General features: G+C 43.8%; 1 protein-coding gene across 8 annotated transcripts in view; it reads left to right on the top strand.

Annotated features, from left to right (window-relative positions):
* KMT2C (lysine methyltransferase 2C) overlaps positions 1–13,517 on the top strand; it is a 979,844-nt gene that overhangs the window by 285,169 nt on the left and 681,158 nt on the right. For all 8 annotated transcript variants that reach the window (XM_029588444.1, XM_029588443.1, XM_029588442.1 and 5 more), the window contains exons 9-11: positions 825–939; positions 7,468–7,640; positions 9,529–9,692. In XM_029588444.1, the coding sequence (XP_029444304.1) occupies positions 825–939; positions 7,468–7,640; positions 9,529–9,692 (452 nt within the window). The remainder of the gene's footprint in view (positions 1–824; positions 940–7,467; positions 7,641–9,528; positions 9,693–13,517) is intronic.

The following is a 13,517-nucleotide window of genomic DNA, read 5'->3' as shown; positions in this document are numbered from 1 at the left end:
AGTATTCAAGTTCGTAGGAAAACATTTCTGGCACTATGCCAAGAGTCTGTGGATCTTGGTGTAGTGTTTGTAATACATTTTTCTTGCAAATGTATTTTATACTTAAATAATGTGAAATATGAGTGTTTTGAGCTTGCACAGTTCTGGACATTTTTCGATGCCAGGAAACTTCAGGGTTCCTGATGTGTGACATCTGTGGTAATGTCTCAGAATGAAAATACCAAGGTCCTTCCTATTTGAGGTTTCTCTATTTAAATGTCTTATCTGGTTTTCTTAGAACCTGCTTTTTCTCTAGAATGTGGACTCTGTAGAGCATAATGTTAAAGGTTTTGTTTCTATTTCTTGCTTTCTGTGTAGCTAATTCTTATTAACATTTATGTTTAGATTTCTAACCAAGCTCATTCTTGTGTTATAACTAAAAATTAATTAAATAAAGTGTAAAAAAAAAAAATTGCTCCTGGCCTTCACTGAAACTGTATCTGTTAACCTACTTTTTAAAACCTTTAAACTTTTCCCTGATTCACCTCAAAGACTTTTGACTGAATTATAAACTCTAAAAAGTAGGGACAGTTTATTATGTGTATCTGTGCCAATGTATGCACATCCTGTAGCACTATATAAATGTTTAATAATAGTAGTAGCAAGATTGATCCTATAAGAGGAAGAACCATGGGATCTTTTTTTGTTAAATGTTGGTGTTTGTTGAGCCAGCCTCAGACTGATTAGAGACTAACAGATAATGAATTAGCAGGTATTGTTGCTTTAAAACTGCATTATACAGATATATCTACAATCAAATTTAACTATAAAAAATCTTTTTTCAGGCATTCTGGGGAAGACAACAAAATGCTAGTGTGCGATACATGTGATAAGGGATACCATACTTTTTGTCTACAACCAGTTATGGACTCAGTACCAATAAATGGCTGGAAATGTAAAGTAAGTGGGTGTTTAAAATGTAAAGGATGTTTATCTAATGAGAGCAAATTGTTTTCATTTTTATTTCAGGTTTAAAAAATGAAATTATGCTCTGTAGTTCTATATATTTCAAATTTTCAGTGAGGGGTTTTGCCTTATTTCTTCTCCCTCAAATACATGCTAATGATACTAACCAATATTTACATTTTTACATTTATTAAAATGTATTAAGTGTTTAACGCAGACAGCACCATCACCCACTTAGTGACTCCTAGAATTCATCATTTTCCATTGATAAGGCTGAATTACTCATTACGTGTGACTGATGTCATCCGGCAACATGGGTTAGACTTGTCTCTCCTAGGTAGTAGAGCTTTGATTTCTACTATACCTGTGCGGAAGTTGCCACCTGAGCTTCCTTGGTCATTTTTTGTCCAAGTAGAAGCATGGACTTGTACTCAGTCTCTCCAGTTATTTTTCTATAAAAAAATAAAACAAAACTTTAAACTTTGAATTTTTTCAATACTTTTTTTCAGCTTTTGTTTTTGATAGTTGCCTCACTGCCTCTGCATCACCCTCAGCAGCATTTTTCAGTGCTAAGGAAAAGAAATCTAAGAAAATGTTGCCGCCTCAGCACCTGCCAAAAAGAAAACTACTTCAAGAATTGCATTTATGGCAAGGTAATGTCCCTCATTGATAGACATGAGCTGTGCTATGGAATCCTTGGCCCGGATCACGACCAGGCAAATTGCTATGCCTGTGAATAGATGTCCCTAAGGTCTCATTATTCCGGGGCAAGTAGAATTGGAAGAACTGTGTAAATCTCTCTGGAGTCGCAGTAGGTCCTCCTGCAGTGCATCTGCCTTGTTGAGAAACAAGTTGAGCAGAATCTCTTTTAAAAACTCCCCCATTGGCCCATGCCAAAGCTGCAGGATATCATAATGCCTCTATATCGCTCAATGATTATACCACACCTTGAATACTGTGTTCCCGAGCCTCCACCATCGGTTCTCGCACCCTGCTGGAGCATCTGGACGTCCTTTTAGGTTGCCCTACTGATGCAACCGGTGCCCGAAGGACCTTCGGTTCCCCAGCGGCCACCAATGCCCTTCATTGGAGTGATCCCAATCATCGGGTCCTCCAAAGAGGAAGATATGGCCTGTGCCATGTTCCCGAGGCCTCAGGGAACTGAGCCCTCACCGGGTCCTTCTGGTTTCCCATGGCCTCCGGTCCCCTCGATGCCAGGGGAACGGTCGATTCCCACAGTGCCCTTGAAGTCTTCTGAAGCCATCAAAGCCCCAGGGCTGATGTCCCTCACAGGCCTCACCCACGTCGCACTGGCCCCAGTGAGGAGGGAAGGGCCTTATGACCCCTGGGGAGATGATAAATAATTGGATGACCCCCTCTTGGAACCGTCCCTGCCTGAGGAATGGTGCCAGTCACCCCTGAGGACTTGCCCTTCACGGGGCTTGTCAGGGCCATGTCCGAGGCCATCCCCTTCCAGTTGCTCACGGAGCAGGATGTGTGACACAAGTTGTTGGAAGTACTCCAGTCAATGCTCCTAAGGAGATCATGGCAGTTCCCATCCATGACATCTTCAAGGACCTCCTCCTCCGAATGGGGGAGCAGCCAATCTCTATTTCCTCTGTCAATAGAAAGGCTGATGCCACCTATTTGGTGCAACAAGCCGAGGGGTTTCAGAAGCGGCACCTCCCCCCCCAGCAGTGGGTAGTCGAGGAGTCCACCCTGAAAAAAGCCAGGTGCTCCCGGGGAGAGAGCATAGGGGGCTTGGTGCCTTGGGTAGGAAGGTCTTCCAGGGTGCTATGCTAATCACCCATATGCCACCTACTAGCTTTACATGACTCAGAACAACTGAAACCTTTGGAAATAGGTTCATGACCTCGCTGAGGGATTACCTCAACAACAGCAGGAGGTGCTCTCGACCATCATCCTGCTGGGTTTAGAAGATGGCAAGCATGAGGTGCGTTCTAGCTACAATGTCTTTGAGATGGTGTCCCGCATAGCTACAGTTGGCATCGGTGCCCAGAGAATGGCCTGGCTCAGAGCTTCCGACTTCTATCTGGAGGTGCAGGAGAAGCTAGCTGACCTCTCCTGCACAGGTGACCACCTCTTTGGGGATAAGGTCCGAGACACGGTAACACAATTGAAAGACCACATGGTACCCTTCAACAGGTCTCCGCTAGTGCTTCTGATGCCCTGTCCTTGGCCAGGAAAGTCCTCCAGGCTGGAATCCCGGAAGCCTTTTTTATAGGCAGAGGAGGTATTATCCTCCGGCCTCCTGAGCTTGGCCACCATGCACTAGTTCTAGGGGTCGGCCCCGCCAGCAGGCAGCACATAGGTCCCAACCAGCGGCCCAGTATGCTCCAACTATGTGCTTTTGACTGGCGGTGAGGGAGCATGAGTCAGTCGAGCGCACTCTTGATGCCGGATCACCCAGTGGGAGGCAGAATTCTCGGCTTCACCCATCGCTGGGAGGAGATCACTTCGGACCACTGGGTCTTTAACATCATCTGTCAGGGGTACCGTCTCAACTTCAGCTGGCTACCAGAGACCTCTCCCCCATGTCCATCGTGGGGTTTGTCCACCCAGCAGGTCATGCTTCAGAAGGAACTCTCCATGCTTATGTTAGCAGGTGCGGTAGAACCGGTCCCTTGCCCCTAACTGGGCCGAGGATTCTATTCGAGGTTCTTCCTCATTCCAAAAAGGAACGGCGGCTTGCACCCCATCCTCTACCTCAAGGCATGGAACAAGTTTCTCGCAAGAGAAAAGTTCAAGATGGTCTCTCTCTGGGTACGCTGATTCCCGTTCTTAAAAGAGGAGACCGGCTGTGCTCCCTCAATCTCAGGGAGGCAAGTTCAAATAGCCATCTTCCCTGTCCACAGAAAATCCCTCCACTCTGTGGTGAGGAAGGCTGACTAGCAGTGTAGGGTGCTGCCATTTGGGTTGGCCTCAGCCCCCTGCGTTTTCACCAAGTGCCTAGCAGTGTTGGTGGCCTATCTCAGGCATCGGACGGTGCATGTTTTCCCATACCTAGATGACTGGTTGGTCAAGATGTTGCAAACGCTGCAAACCTTGGGGTTTGTCATCAACTACCCCAAGTCTCATCTCTGCCCATCTCCTCAGCTGGACTTCATAGGATCCAAACAACACATGGCGCAGGCAAAGGCATTTCTGCCCGGGGATTGGGCTCTTGTCCTCGCCTCACTGGTGGCCTTTATCCGCAGTAGCTGGCAGGTGACCGCCTGCCTTCTGCTCCCGTCTGTTGGACCACATGGTGGCTTTGGTCCACATCAACCCACTCTGCCCTCCTGTGCATGCGGAGGGCTCAATGGACATTGCGGTTGCAGTGGCAACAGGCCCTCCCAGGACCTCGATATTCACTTTGCAGTCATAAAATCTCTGTGTACTTCTCTGTCCTGGTGGGAAACCCTCTCCAATTTGGAGCAGGGGATTCCCTTCCAAACTGCCCCGCCTCAAGTGATCCTCACTACTGATGCCTCTCCCCTGGGCTGGGGAGCCCATGTGGATGGCATCCACACTCAGGGTCTCTGGACCATTCATGAAGTCCATTGTCAAATAAACTTTCTGGAGCTTTGGGTGATCCGGTACGCCTTATGTGCGTTCAGAAACCAGTTGTCATATAGGGCAGTCCTCATTTGGACAGACAACCAGGTAGCTATGTGGTATATCAACAAACAGGGAGGCATGGGCTCATTCCTCTTCTGGTTGTCTGTCCAAATGAGGACTGCCCTATATGACAACTGGTTTCTGAACGCACATAAGGCGTACCGGATCACCCAAAGCTCCAGAAAGTTTATTTGACAATGGACTTCATGAATGGTCCAGAGACCCTGAGTGTGGATGCCATCCCTCACTGGGGCCAGAGGCGGTGCAAGTGTGGGCCCTGGGCCCTGTCGCATGGGATGTCGTTAAAGGCGACATACCTGCCCGGAAATCTGAACGTGCTGGCAGACTGGCTAAGTCGCTCCTTCCAGCCACACGAGTGGTCTATCAGCCTGGAGGTATTAGCCAAGCTGTTTCATTGGTGGGGTGCACCAGATGTGGACCTCTTCACCTCCCCGCACAATCACAAAGTAAGCAAGTTTTGCTCCCTGTCGCCGGGGACAGATGTCTGGCCTGCGATGCCTTCTCACTCCACTGGGGGCAGAGGCCTCCTGTATGCGTGCTCTCTACGGCTACTCCTGAAGATGTTACTGAAGCTTCAAAAGGAAAGAGGGACCATGGTCCTAGTGGTGCCCTTTTGGCCCCTACAGGTCTGGTTCTCACTCCTGCAGGACCTGTCGGTCAGGGCCCCCCCATCTGGTTGGAGACTGCACCCAATGTGATCACGCAGAATCAGGGCACCCTGCACCATCCAAACCTCTGGGCATTGGCCCTGGTGGCTTGGATGTTGAGCATGTAGTCCTTCAGCTCCTGGCTCTCTCGGCCAGTTTCTCCCAGGTGCTGGTGGCTTCTAGAAGGCCCTCCACCAGGAAGTCCTACAGCTTGAAGTGGAGAAGATTCTCTGTTTGGTGGGCAGGGCATGATTTGGACCCATTCACATGCCCCTTTCCCCAGCTCTTGGACTACTTATGGCACCTTTCCGAGTCTGGCCTTCAAAACAGCTCAGTTAGGGTTCATCTTAGTGCTGTCAGTGCGTACCATCAAGGTGTCTCTGGCACACCCGTATCGGTGCAACCTTTGGTAGGTCGCTTTATGAGGGGCTTGCTCTATCTAAAGGATCCTCTTCGGCCTCCTGTTGTGTCCTGTAACCTCAATATTGTCCTAGCGTGGCTCATGTGTGGTCCTTTTGAGCCATTGTGTTCTTGCAACCTGAAGTTCCTCACTTGGAAAGTTATTTTCCTGTTGGCATTTACTTCAGCTCGTAGAGTTCAGGCCCTGGTTTACGTACCCGTCATACATGAGGTTCTTTCATGATCATGTGGTCTTGCATACGCACCCTAAGGTTGTAGCTGTCTAAGGTTGTAACTGATTTCCACCTTAATCAGTCCATCGTTTTACCCACCTTTTTTCCTTGGCCTCATTCCCACCCAGGGGAATGGGCTCTTCATACCTTGTACTGCAAGAGGGCCTTGGCTTTCTATCTAGATTGCACAGCCGGCCATAGGTAGTCCACTCAACTCTTTGTGTCCTTCGATACCAATAGGCTGGAAAAAGGTGGTGGGTAAACAAACCTTATCGAACTGGTTGGCGGATTGCATCGCCTTCTGCTATGTGCAAGCAGTACTGGCTGGCAGAGTAAAGGTTCACGCTATGCAGGCCATGGCGACATTGGTGGCTCATTTGCGAGCGGTCCCCGTTGTCGAAATTTGCCGGGCCACAACCTGGAGCTCTCTTCATACATTTGCAGCTCATTACTGCCTGGACAAGGATGGGGATCAGGACAGGGCCTTTGGTCAATCCGTCCTGCGCAATTGTTCCAGACCTGAACTCAACTCTTTCTGTTTGTGCTTCTAGTGGTACCAGACAGTCCCCTGTCGACCTACAGTGCTGCAGTTGTTGTGCCCGATGGCACTTTGTTCGGTTGCTGTTGGTCTCCTCTGCTACGGGACCAGTCTGGAGCTTGGTATTCACTCACATGTGAGGGCTGCCATCCTGCTTATCCTAAGAGAAAACGCAGTTGCTTACCTGTACCAGGTGTTCTCCTAGGTCAGCAGGATGTTACTCCTCAGGAATCCCGCCCGCCTCTCCATAAAGTTGGGTTCTGCTTATGGTTTGTTTTATTTTTTCACTCGTATTTTTTCTGTGTTACAAGACTGAAGGGGGTCATCACATGGATGTGTGGATAGTGGCATGCTGGGCATGCTCAGTGTGCTAGTCAAAGCTTCTAGAAACTTTGACAAAAGGTTTACGTGTCAGGCTCCATTGGATGATGTCACCCACATGTGAGGACTAACATCCTCCTGTCCTAGGAGAACCCCTAGGACAGCAACTGCGCTTTCTCTCATTCTCCATCTTATTCCTTTATCTATGAGCAGAGTGCATTGTATATAATAGTGACCACCTTCCCGTTTCCCACATCAGTCAAGATGGAAGGAGACGGATTATAGAGAATAAGATAATGGCAAGAATGGGTTCATGCCATTCCAATCAAGGGAGAGACATCGGTAACTAGTGAGAGAGACTCAGCCAACCACTTGTATCAGCTGCTTCTCATTTGGACCTCTGAAATATAAATGCATACTCCATAAAATCATCCTGTGTATATTCATACATATGAGAAGTTTTAAATGCACAAGTCTAACCTTTGAAACATGAGGCTTTTGAGTTGGCTACAGATATCTTCAGTACTCCAATAGTTACTAGTGAAGATGTGCGATGAGCTTAAGACTTGACCATGGCTTCTTTACTGCAGAAAATGACATGCCAAAACTTAGCCACCGGAAAGATCTCTGTTGTCCCTGAAAGACAGATGATATATTCAGATTCTAGGAAATTAACACATACATATTGGACATCTGACAATTTCTATAATTAACCATAAATATTTTACTTTGTTTTGTTCAGAATTGCAGAGTTTGTGCAGAGTGTGGTACTCGAACCAGTTTTCAGTGGCACCATAATTGTTTAGTGTGCGATAATTGTTACCAACAGCAAGACAACTTAATTTGTCCCCTATGTGAAAAATCATACCTCCCAGATTTGCAGAAAGACATGTTACACTGTCAGATGTGCAAAAGGTAAGAACTAAAACTTCTTAATTCTCTATATAACTCTTACAATATATTGTGCAAACAAAGAATTTTTAGAAAAGCTTTGGAGAAATATTGGGGCAACATCTGACACACATTAGCTTTGCATTTGTGACCTTTACTACATAGCTTTGTCCTTGAACAAAGTTTTTGATGTTTAAATTGTCAGTTTTTATTTGCATGCTTGTACCATTTTTCCAGTCATGTGTTTTATAATGTAAGAAAAATCAAACTGACTAGAGTTTATGTACTAAATGTAAGGTTAAAGACAAAATTCATTTCAAAAAGTACAAGGGATCTCAGAAAAAGGAGAATAGGGGTGAATAGCTGGAGAAGCTGAGGGAAGCGCAGGGTATGTAGTCTGGATAGCAAAAGCATGAGCAGTGGAAATAGTTAATAAAATAAGGTGACAAGTTGTTTTTCAACTGGGTCAATGAAAAGAGGCAGTACAAAAATGGATTATAAAACAAAGGTAAAAAGAATGTCTGGAGGGCGATAAGTTTTGTTCCATTTTCACTGAAGAAGGAATTTGAGAAGGGCCACCAACTATTGACAAGAATATATATGCGGTTGAGTGGTAAATATCACTCCTTTTACAGAAGAGAAGGTTTGCATGGAACTAATTAAACTGAAAGTAAACAAGGCAGTAGGATCAGATGAGATACCTCCTAGGATATTAAGGGAGCTCAAAAGTTCTGGCATCCCCACTGTCAGTCACTCTATGGAGAAAGGAGTGATTCTACATGACTGAAGAAGGGAAGGTGTAGTCCCTCTTCATAAAAGTAGAAATAGGGAGGAAATTGGTAACTATAGGCCATTTTAGTCTGACCTTAGTAATGGTAAATTAATAGTCAATACTAAAAGGTTAGTGGAGTATCTTGAATTTAATGGGTTGCAGGAACCAGAGCAGCATGATTTTACTAGAGAGAGATCATGTCAAATTTCTTTGATTGAGCAGTCAAAGTATAAGACTGTGGGACATAGTGGATAATGGATTTTAGAAAAACTTTTGATTCATCTATAAAGTGAGCTGCCTAGGATTGGACCCCATGGTAGGTGAATGGGTGAGAAACTACCTTTCTAATAGCCTGTGATATTACTAGATTATGCTTCCTGTATCTCAAGAATAACATATAGAAACTATTTCTTCACAGAAAGTATTATAAGGCTAAATCGCTTAGTGGCAGTGTTGTGCACTGCCATGCAGAGGACCTAGATTTGATCCACTGCCTGGGCTGACTAGGTTTAAGGATGCCTCGAAGGTAGTACTCATTGCCTACTGGGGAGCTGGGGGAAGAGGGGTGGAGGAGGAGTCCTAGCCATTGTGCAATGATATCCAGTGATTGGACCCTGATTGTAGAGTTTCAAAAGGAGCCCTGGTTCATGGCCCCCTGGACAAGGACTCTCACTGCACTAACTGGGCTAGGTGAGTTGGAAGGGGATATAAAAAAAGAAAAGAATCCAAAAATAGTTGCAAATGAAGGCTCATGGTGCTACATCCCATCCTCAGTATGACTGAGCTGGAAACCTAAAGAAATAGTAGGAAACTGCCAGGCCCCCCAAAAAAGAAAGTGGATGTAAAGAACTGCCTGCCAGTGGATATGATGGAGACTAAAACAGTATTGGAATTCAAGAGAGCATAGCATAGGGAAATCTGCTCGAGATCAATTAATGTCTATCATTTTAAAGGGAAGTACATTGATCTTATCTGCCATCATATTTTGTTTCTAGATTTAGTTTCTAATCTCAATTTAATATTGATCTTTAACATATTTGTATTCATTTCCTTCATAATTATGCTAAATTAGGAGAATAAAAATATGCTATGACTAATATTTTTCATATAAGAGTGAGTTTATAACTCTCTTCTCGCTAGGTGGATTCATACAGAGTGCGACAAATGTACAGAAAATGAATTGGATTCTCAACAAAAAAGTGAATATGTCTGCACTCTTTGTATACAAGTAGATGCGGAAGGGGATCAGATGCAGCCTTTTGATAGGATGGAGATACCTGAACTGGTTCCGGAGACTGGCACAGGTAAAATATGTTTAAAAGTTATCAAAACTAAAGTGGAACAACTTGAATTATTAAATATGTATTATTCAGGAAACTTGTTTCTTTTTTATTTTGTACCTATGGCAATAATATTTAAGGCTTGATCAAACCAGTCTTCTAAAGAGAATCAAAGCATTAAGGCCTTCAAAAGATAGTAAATGTTCATCTTCATAAATCACTAATGTAGAATTCAGTAGACTGCACAGTATAATATCAGCTGAATATCTCTGAATAAATTGCTGCAGCGACCAGAGCTGCACACAGATTTCAAGGTGTAGTCATTTCAAGGTGTAGTCTCACCATGGAGCGATATACTGGCATTATGACATCCACTGTTTTATTTGCCATTCCCTTCCTAATAATCCCTAAATTTCTGTTTGCTTTTCTGACCACCACAGCACACTGACCAGACAATTTTAATGTATTATCCGCTATGACGTCTAGATCTCTTTCCTGGCTGGTAACGCCTAAGATAGAACCTAACATTGTGTAACTACAACAAGTGTTATTTTTTCCTATATACATCACCTTGCATTTGTCCACTGTGAGGCAGTACCCCTAGTGTTCCCTTATTAACCTGTGCAGGATCAGGCTAGATGCCTTGGTCTTCCTTAAATGCTTTATGGGTGGGATCCTGAGGGGCAGGTGGAGCTCATAGCCAGAGTCTGGGGACTAAGAGCTGGGATCCAGGTGGGGATAACCAGACCAAGCCTGAGGTCTTCTGGAGGAAGGCAGCTCCTGTGCATAACACTGTCCAAACCCTGAAATGCTGAGATGAAGCAGCACACTGTAAATAAAGAGAATACACTGTCTGAGGAGAAGAGAGTCTATAATTGTACATGTGTGAAATTATAATAGTTACTGTTTTAAGAACACTGGATACAGTCTAGTTTGTGTTCAGGCCTTTGGAAATCACTGCTTGTTCCCACATCCACATTAAATTTCATCTACCATTTGGAAGCCCAATCTTCCAGTCTCATAAGGTCCTCCTGCAATTTATCACAATCGGCTTGAGATTTAAATGCTCTGCATAATTTTGTGTCCTCTGCAAATTTGATCACCTCATTTGTCATATTGCTTTCCAGATCATTTATAAATATATTAAAAAGCATGGTCCAAATACATATCCTTGAGGTACACCACTATTTACATTTTTCCATTGTGAAAACAGACCATTTAATCCTACTCTGTTTCCTGTCTTTTTTTAACCAGTTTGTAATCCACAAAAGGACATCGCCTCCTATCCCATGGCTTTTTAGTTTTCTTAGAAGCCTCACATGCGGGACTTTGTTGAACATCTTCTGAAAATTCAAATACACTACATCTACCGATTCACATTTGTCCAACACCTCTTCAAAAAACAATGTAGGAGATTTGTGAGGCAAGACTTCCCTTAAATAAATCCATGCTGGCTGTGTCTCATTAAACCATGTTTCTAAATGTTTTGTGATTTTATTCGTTATAACAGTTTCCACAATTTTTCCTGGCACTAAAATCAGGTTCACCAGTCTATAGTTTCCCAGATTACCCCTGGAGCTCTTTTTAAATATCAGGGTTACACTGGACACCTTCCAATCTTCAGGTTCAACAGATGATTTTAATGATAGGTTACAAATTAATTGAAATAGGTATGAAATTTCATTCGTTAGTTCTTTCAGAAACCTGGGTGTATATATCATCTGGTCCAGGTGATTTACAACTCTTCGGTTTATCAATCACTCCTGCCACATCTTCCAGGTTCACTGTGATTTGGTTCAGTTCATTCGAATCGTCACCCTTGAAAACCATCTCCGGAATGGGCATCTCCCCAACATCCTCTTCAGTAAACACCAAAGCAAAGAATTTTTTTTGTCTTTCCGCAACGGCCTTATCTTCCCTAAGTTCCCCTTTAACCTCTTGAACATCTAACGGTCCAACAGACTCCCCTGCAGGTTATCAGCTTCAGATATATTTTAAAAAGTTTATATTACGAGTTTTTGCCACTACAGCCAACTTCTTTTCGAATTCTCGCTTAGCCTGTCTTATCAATGTCTTACATTTAACTTGCCAATTCTTATGTTTATCCTATTTTTTTTTCTGTTGGATCCTTCTTGCAATTTTTGAATGAAGATCTGTGGGCTAAAATAGCCTCTTTCACCTCACTTTTAAGCCATGCCAGCAATCGTTTGACATTCCTTCCACCTTTATTAATGAGTGGAATACATCTGGACTAAGATGGTATTTTTTTAACAATTGCCACATCTGTTGCACACCCTTAACCATTGTAGCTGCACCTTTGTTTATTTTTTTTAACTATTTTTCTCATTTTATCAAGTTTCCCTTTTGAAAGTTTAGTGCTAGTGCCATGGATTTACTTACTGTGCCCCTTCCAGTCATTTATTCAAATTTGATCATATTATGATCATTATCGCCAAGCGGCCCCACCACTGTTACCTCTCTCACGAAATCCTGCTCTCCATTGAGAATTAGATCTAATATTGCTCCCTCTTTCGTCTGTTCCTGAACCAATTGCTCCATAAAACTGTCATTTATTCTATCCAGGACCTTTATCTCTCTAGCATATCCTGATGATTCACTTACCCAGTCAATATTGGGGTAATTGAAGCCTCCAATTATTAATGCACTACCAATTTGATTAGCTTCCCTAATTTCTCTTAGCATTTCACTGTCCATCTCATCCAGGGGCAGCCCATCCTGCCGCGGCCTGACGAGAGATCCTGCAAGGCCACTGCTGCACCCCGAAGAGAGGTATGCACAGCCGTGGCAGAGGTTATCCTGCCGTGGCCCAAAAAGAGGTCTGTGTTGCTATAACCAGTCTTCCATCTCCCTTCCAGCATTTGGAAACAGTGCTGCCATCCCACAGCGGACAAGGGGGAGGCCTGAAGCCTTTATGTGTGTATGAAAGAGAGAGAGCCTGGGTGTATGTATGAGACAGCCTGCATATATGTATGAGATAGCCTGCATATGTATGAAAGTGCGACAGAGCCTGTGAATATGTGAGAGATTGCATATGTATGATAGCGTGAGAGTGCCTGTATGTGTCTTTGAGAGCCTGAGACTGTGTGTGAGAGGGTAAAAGAGCCTGTGTATGTGACAGTGTATATATGAGTGAGAGAAAGCTGTGTGTGTGACAACATGTGTAGGTGTTGAGGAGGGAGGGAGGAGTAAAGATTGTGAGGCCCCTCTCCCCCAATCCACAACAATCTGTGGGTGATTAGAAATCAAAAGATCCCAGATATGGAGAGCTGGAAATTTTTAAATCTATTAATTTAAATTTTGGGATGTTATTTCTTGTCTCTGCTGTTTGAAATATTTGATGTTTGGGAAATATTGCAAAAAACTTACTGGATGTTCGATGGCTGTTGCCTGCTTGAGATATTCCATTTTTAGTATGGTTTTAATATTATGAATGATGTTTTATATCGCTCGACTTTATTGCTTAAAGTTTTATGAGAAATGATGTTTCTGTTTTTCCATTGTTGCAGCACAAAATAGGCAGGCTTGCTGTGTTTTCCAGAGCATGTATGTGAGCAAGAATGAGTGTTTTGAAATATTTTATTGATTGGAAAATTAAAACAAAAAAAGTTATATATTTTTTTTGGAGAGGGAGTTAAGATGGCAGCTTAGCCTGTGCACCGCGCTACCCACTCGCTATTCCTTCCTGACAAATTTCCTGTTACTCTGAATTGAAATGCCTGCGAAGAGGAAAGGGAGAATCAGATCATATCCCTCTGTCCCCTCTACCTTGTCTGGACAGAAGTCAATCTTGCAGTGCACAGGAGCGGCAGCTCCTGTGCACTGCAAAAC

Source organism: Rhinatrema bivittatum, chromosome 2 (genome assembly GCF_901001135.1).
Source record: "Rhinatrema bivittatum chromosome 2, aRhiBiv1.1, whole genome shotgun sequence".
NCBI classification, from domain to species: Eukaryota; Metazoa; Chordata; class Amphibia; order Gymnophiona; family Rhinatrematidae; genus Rhinatrema; species Rhinatrema bivittatum.
This window is presented reverse-complemented; position numbering and strand designations above follow the sequence as displayed.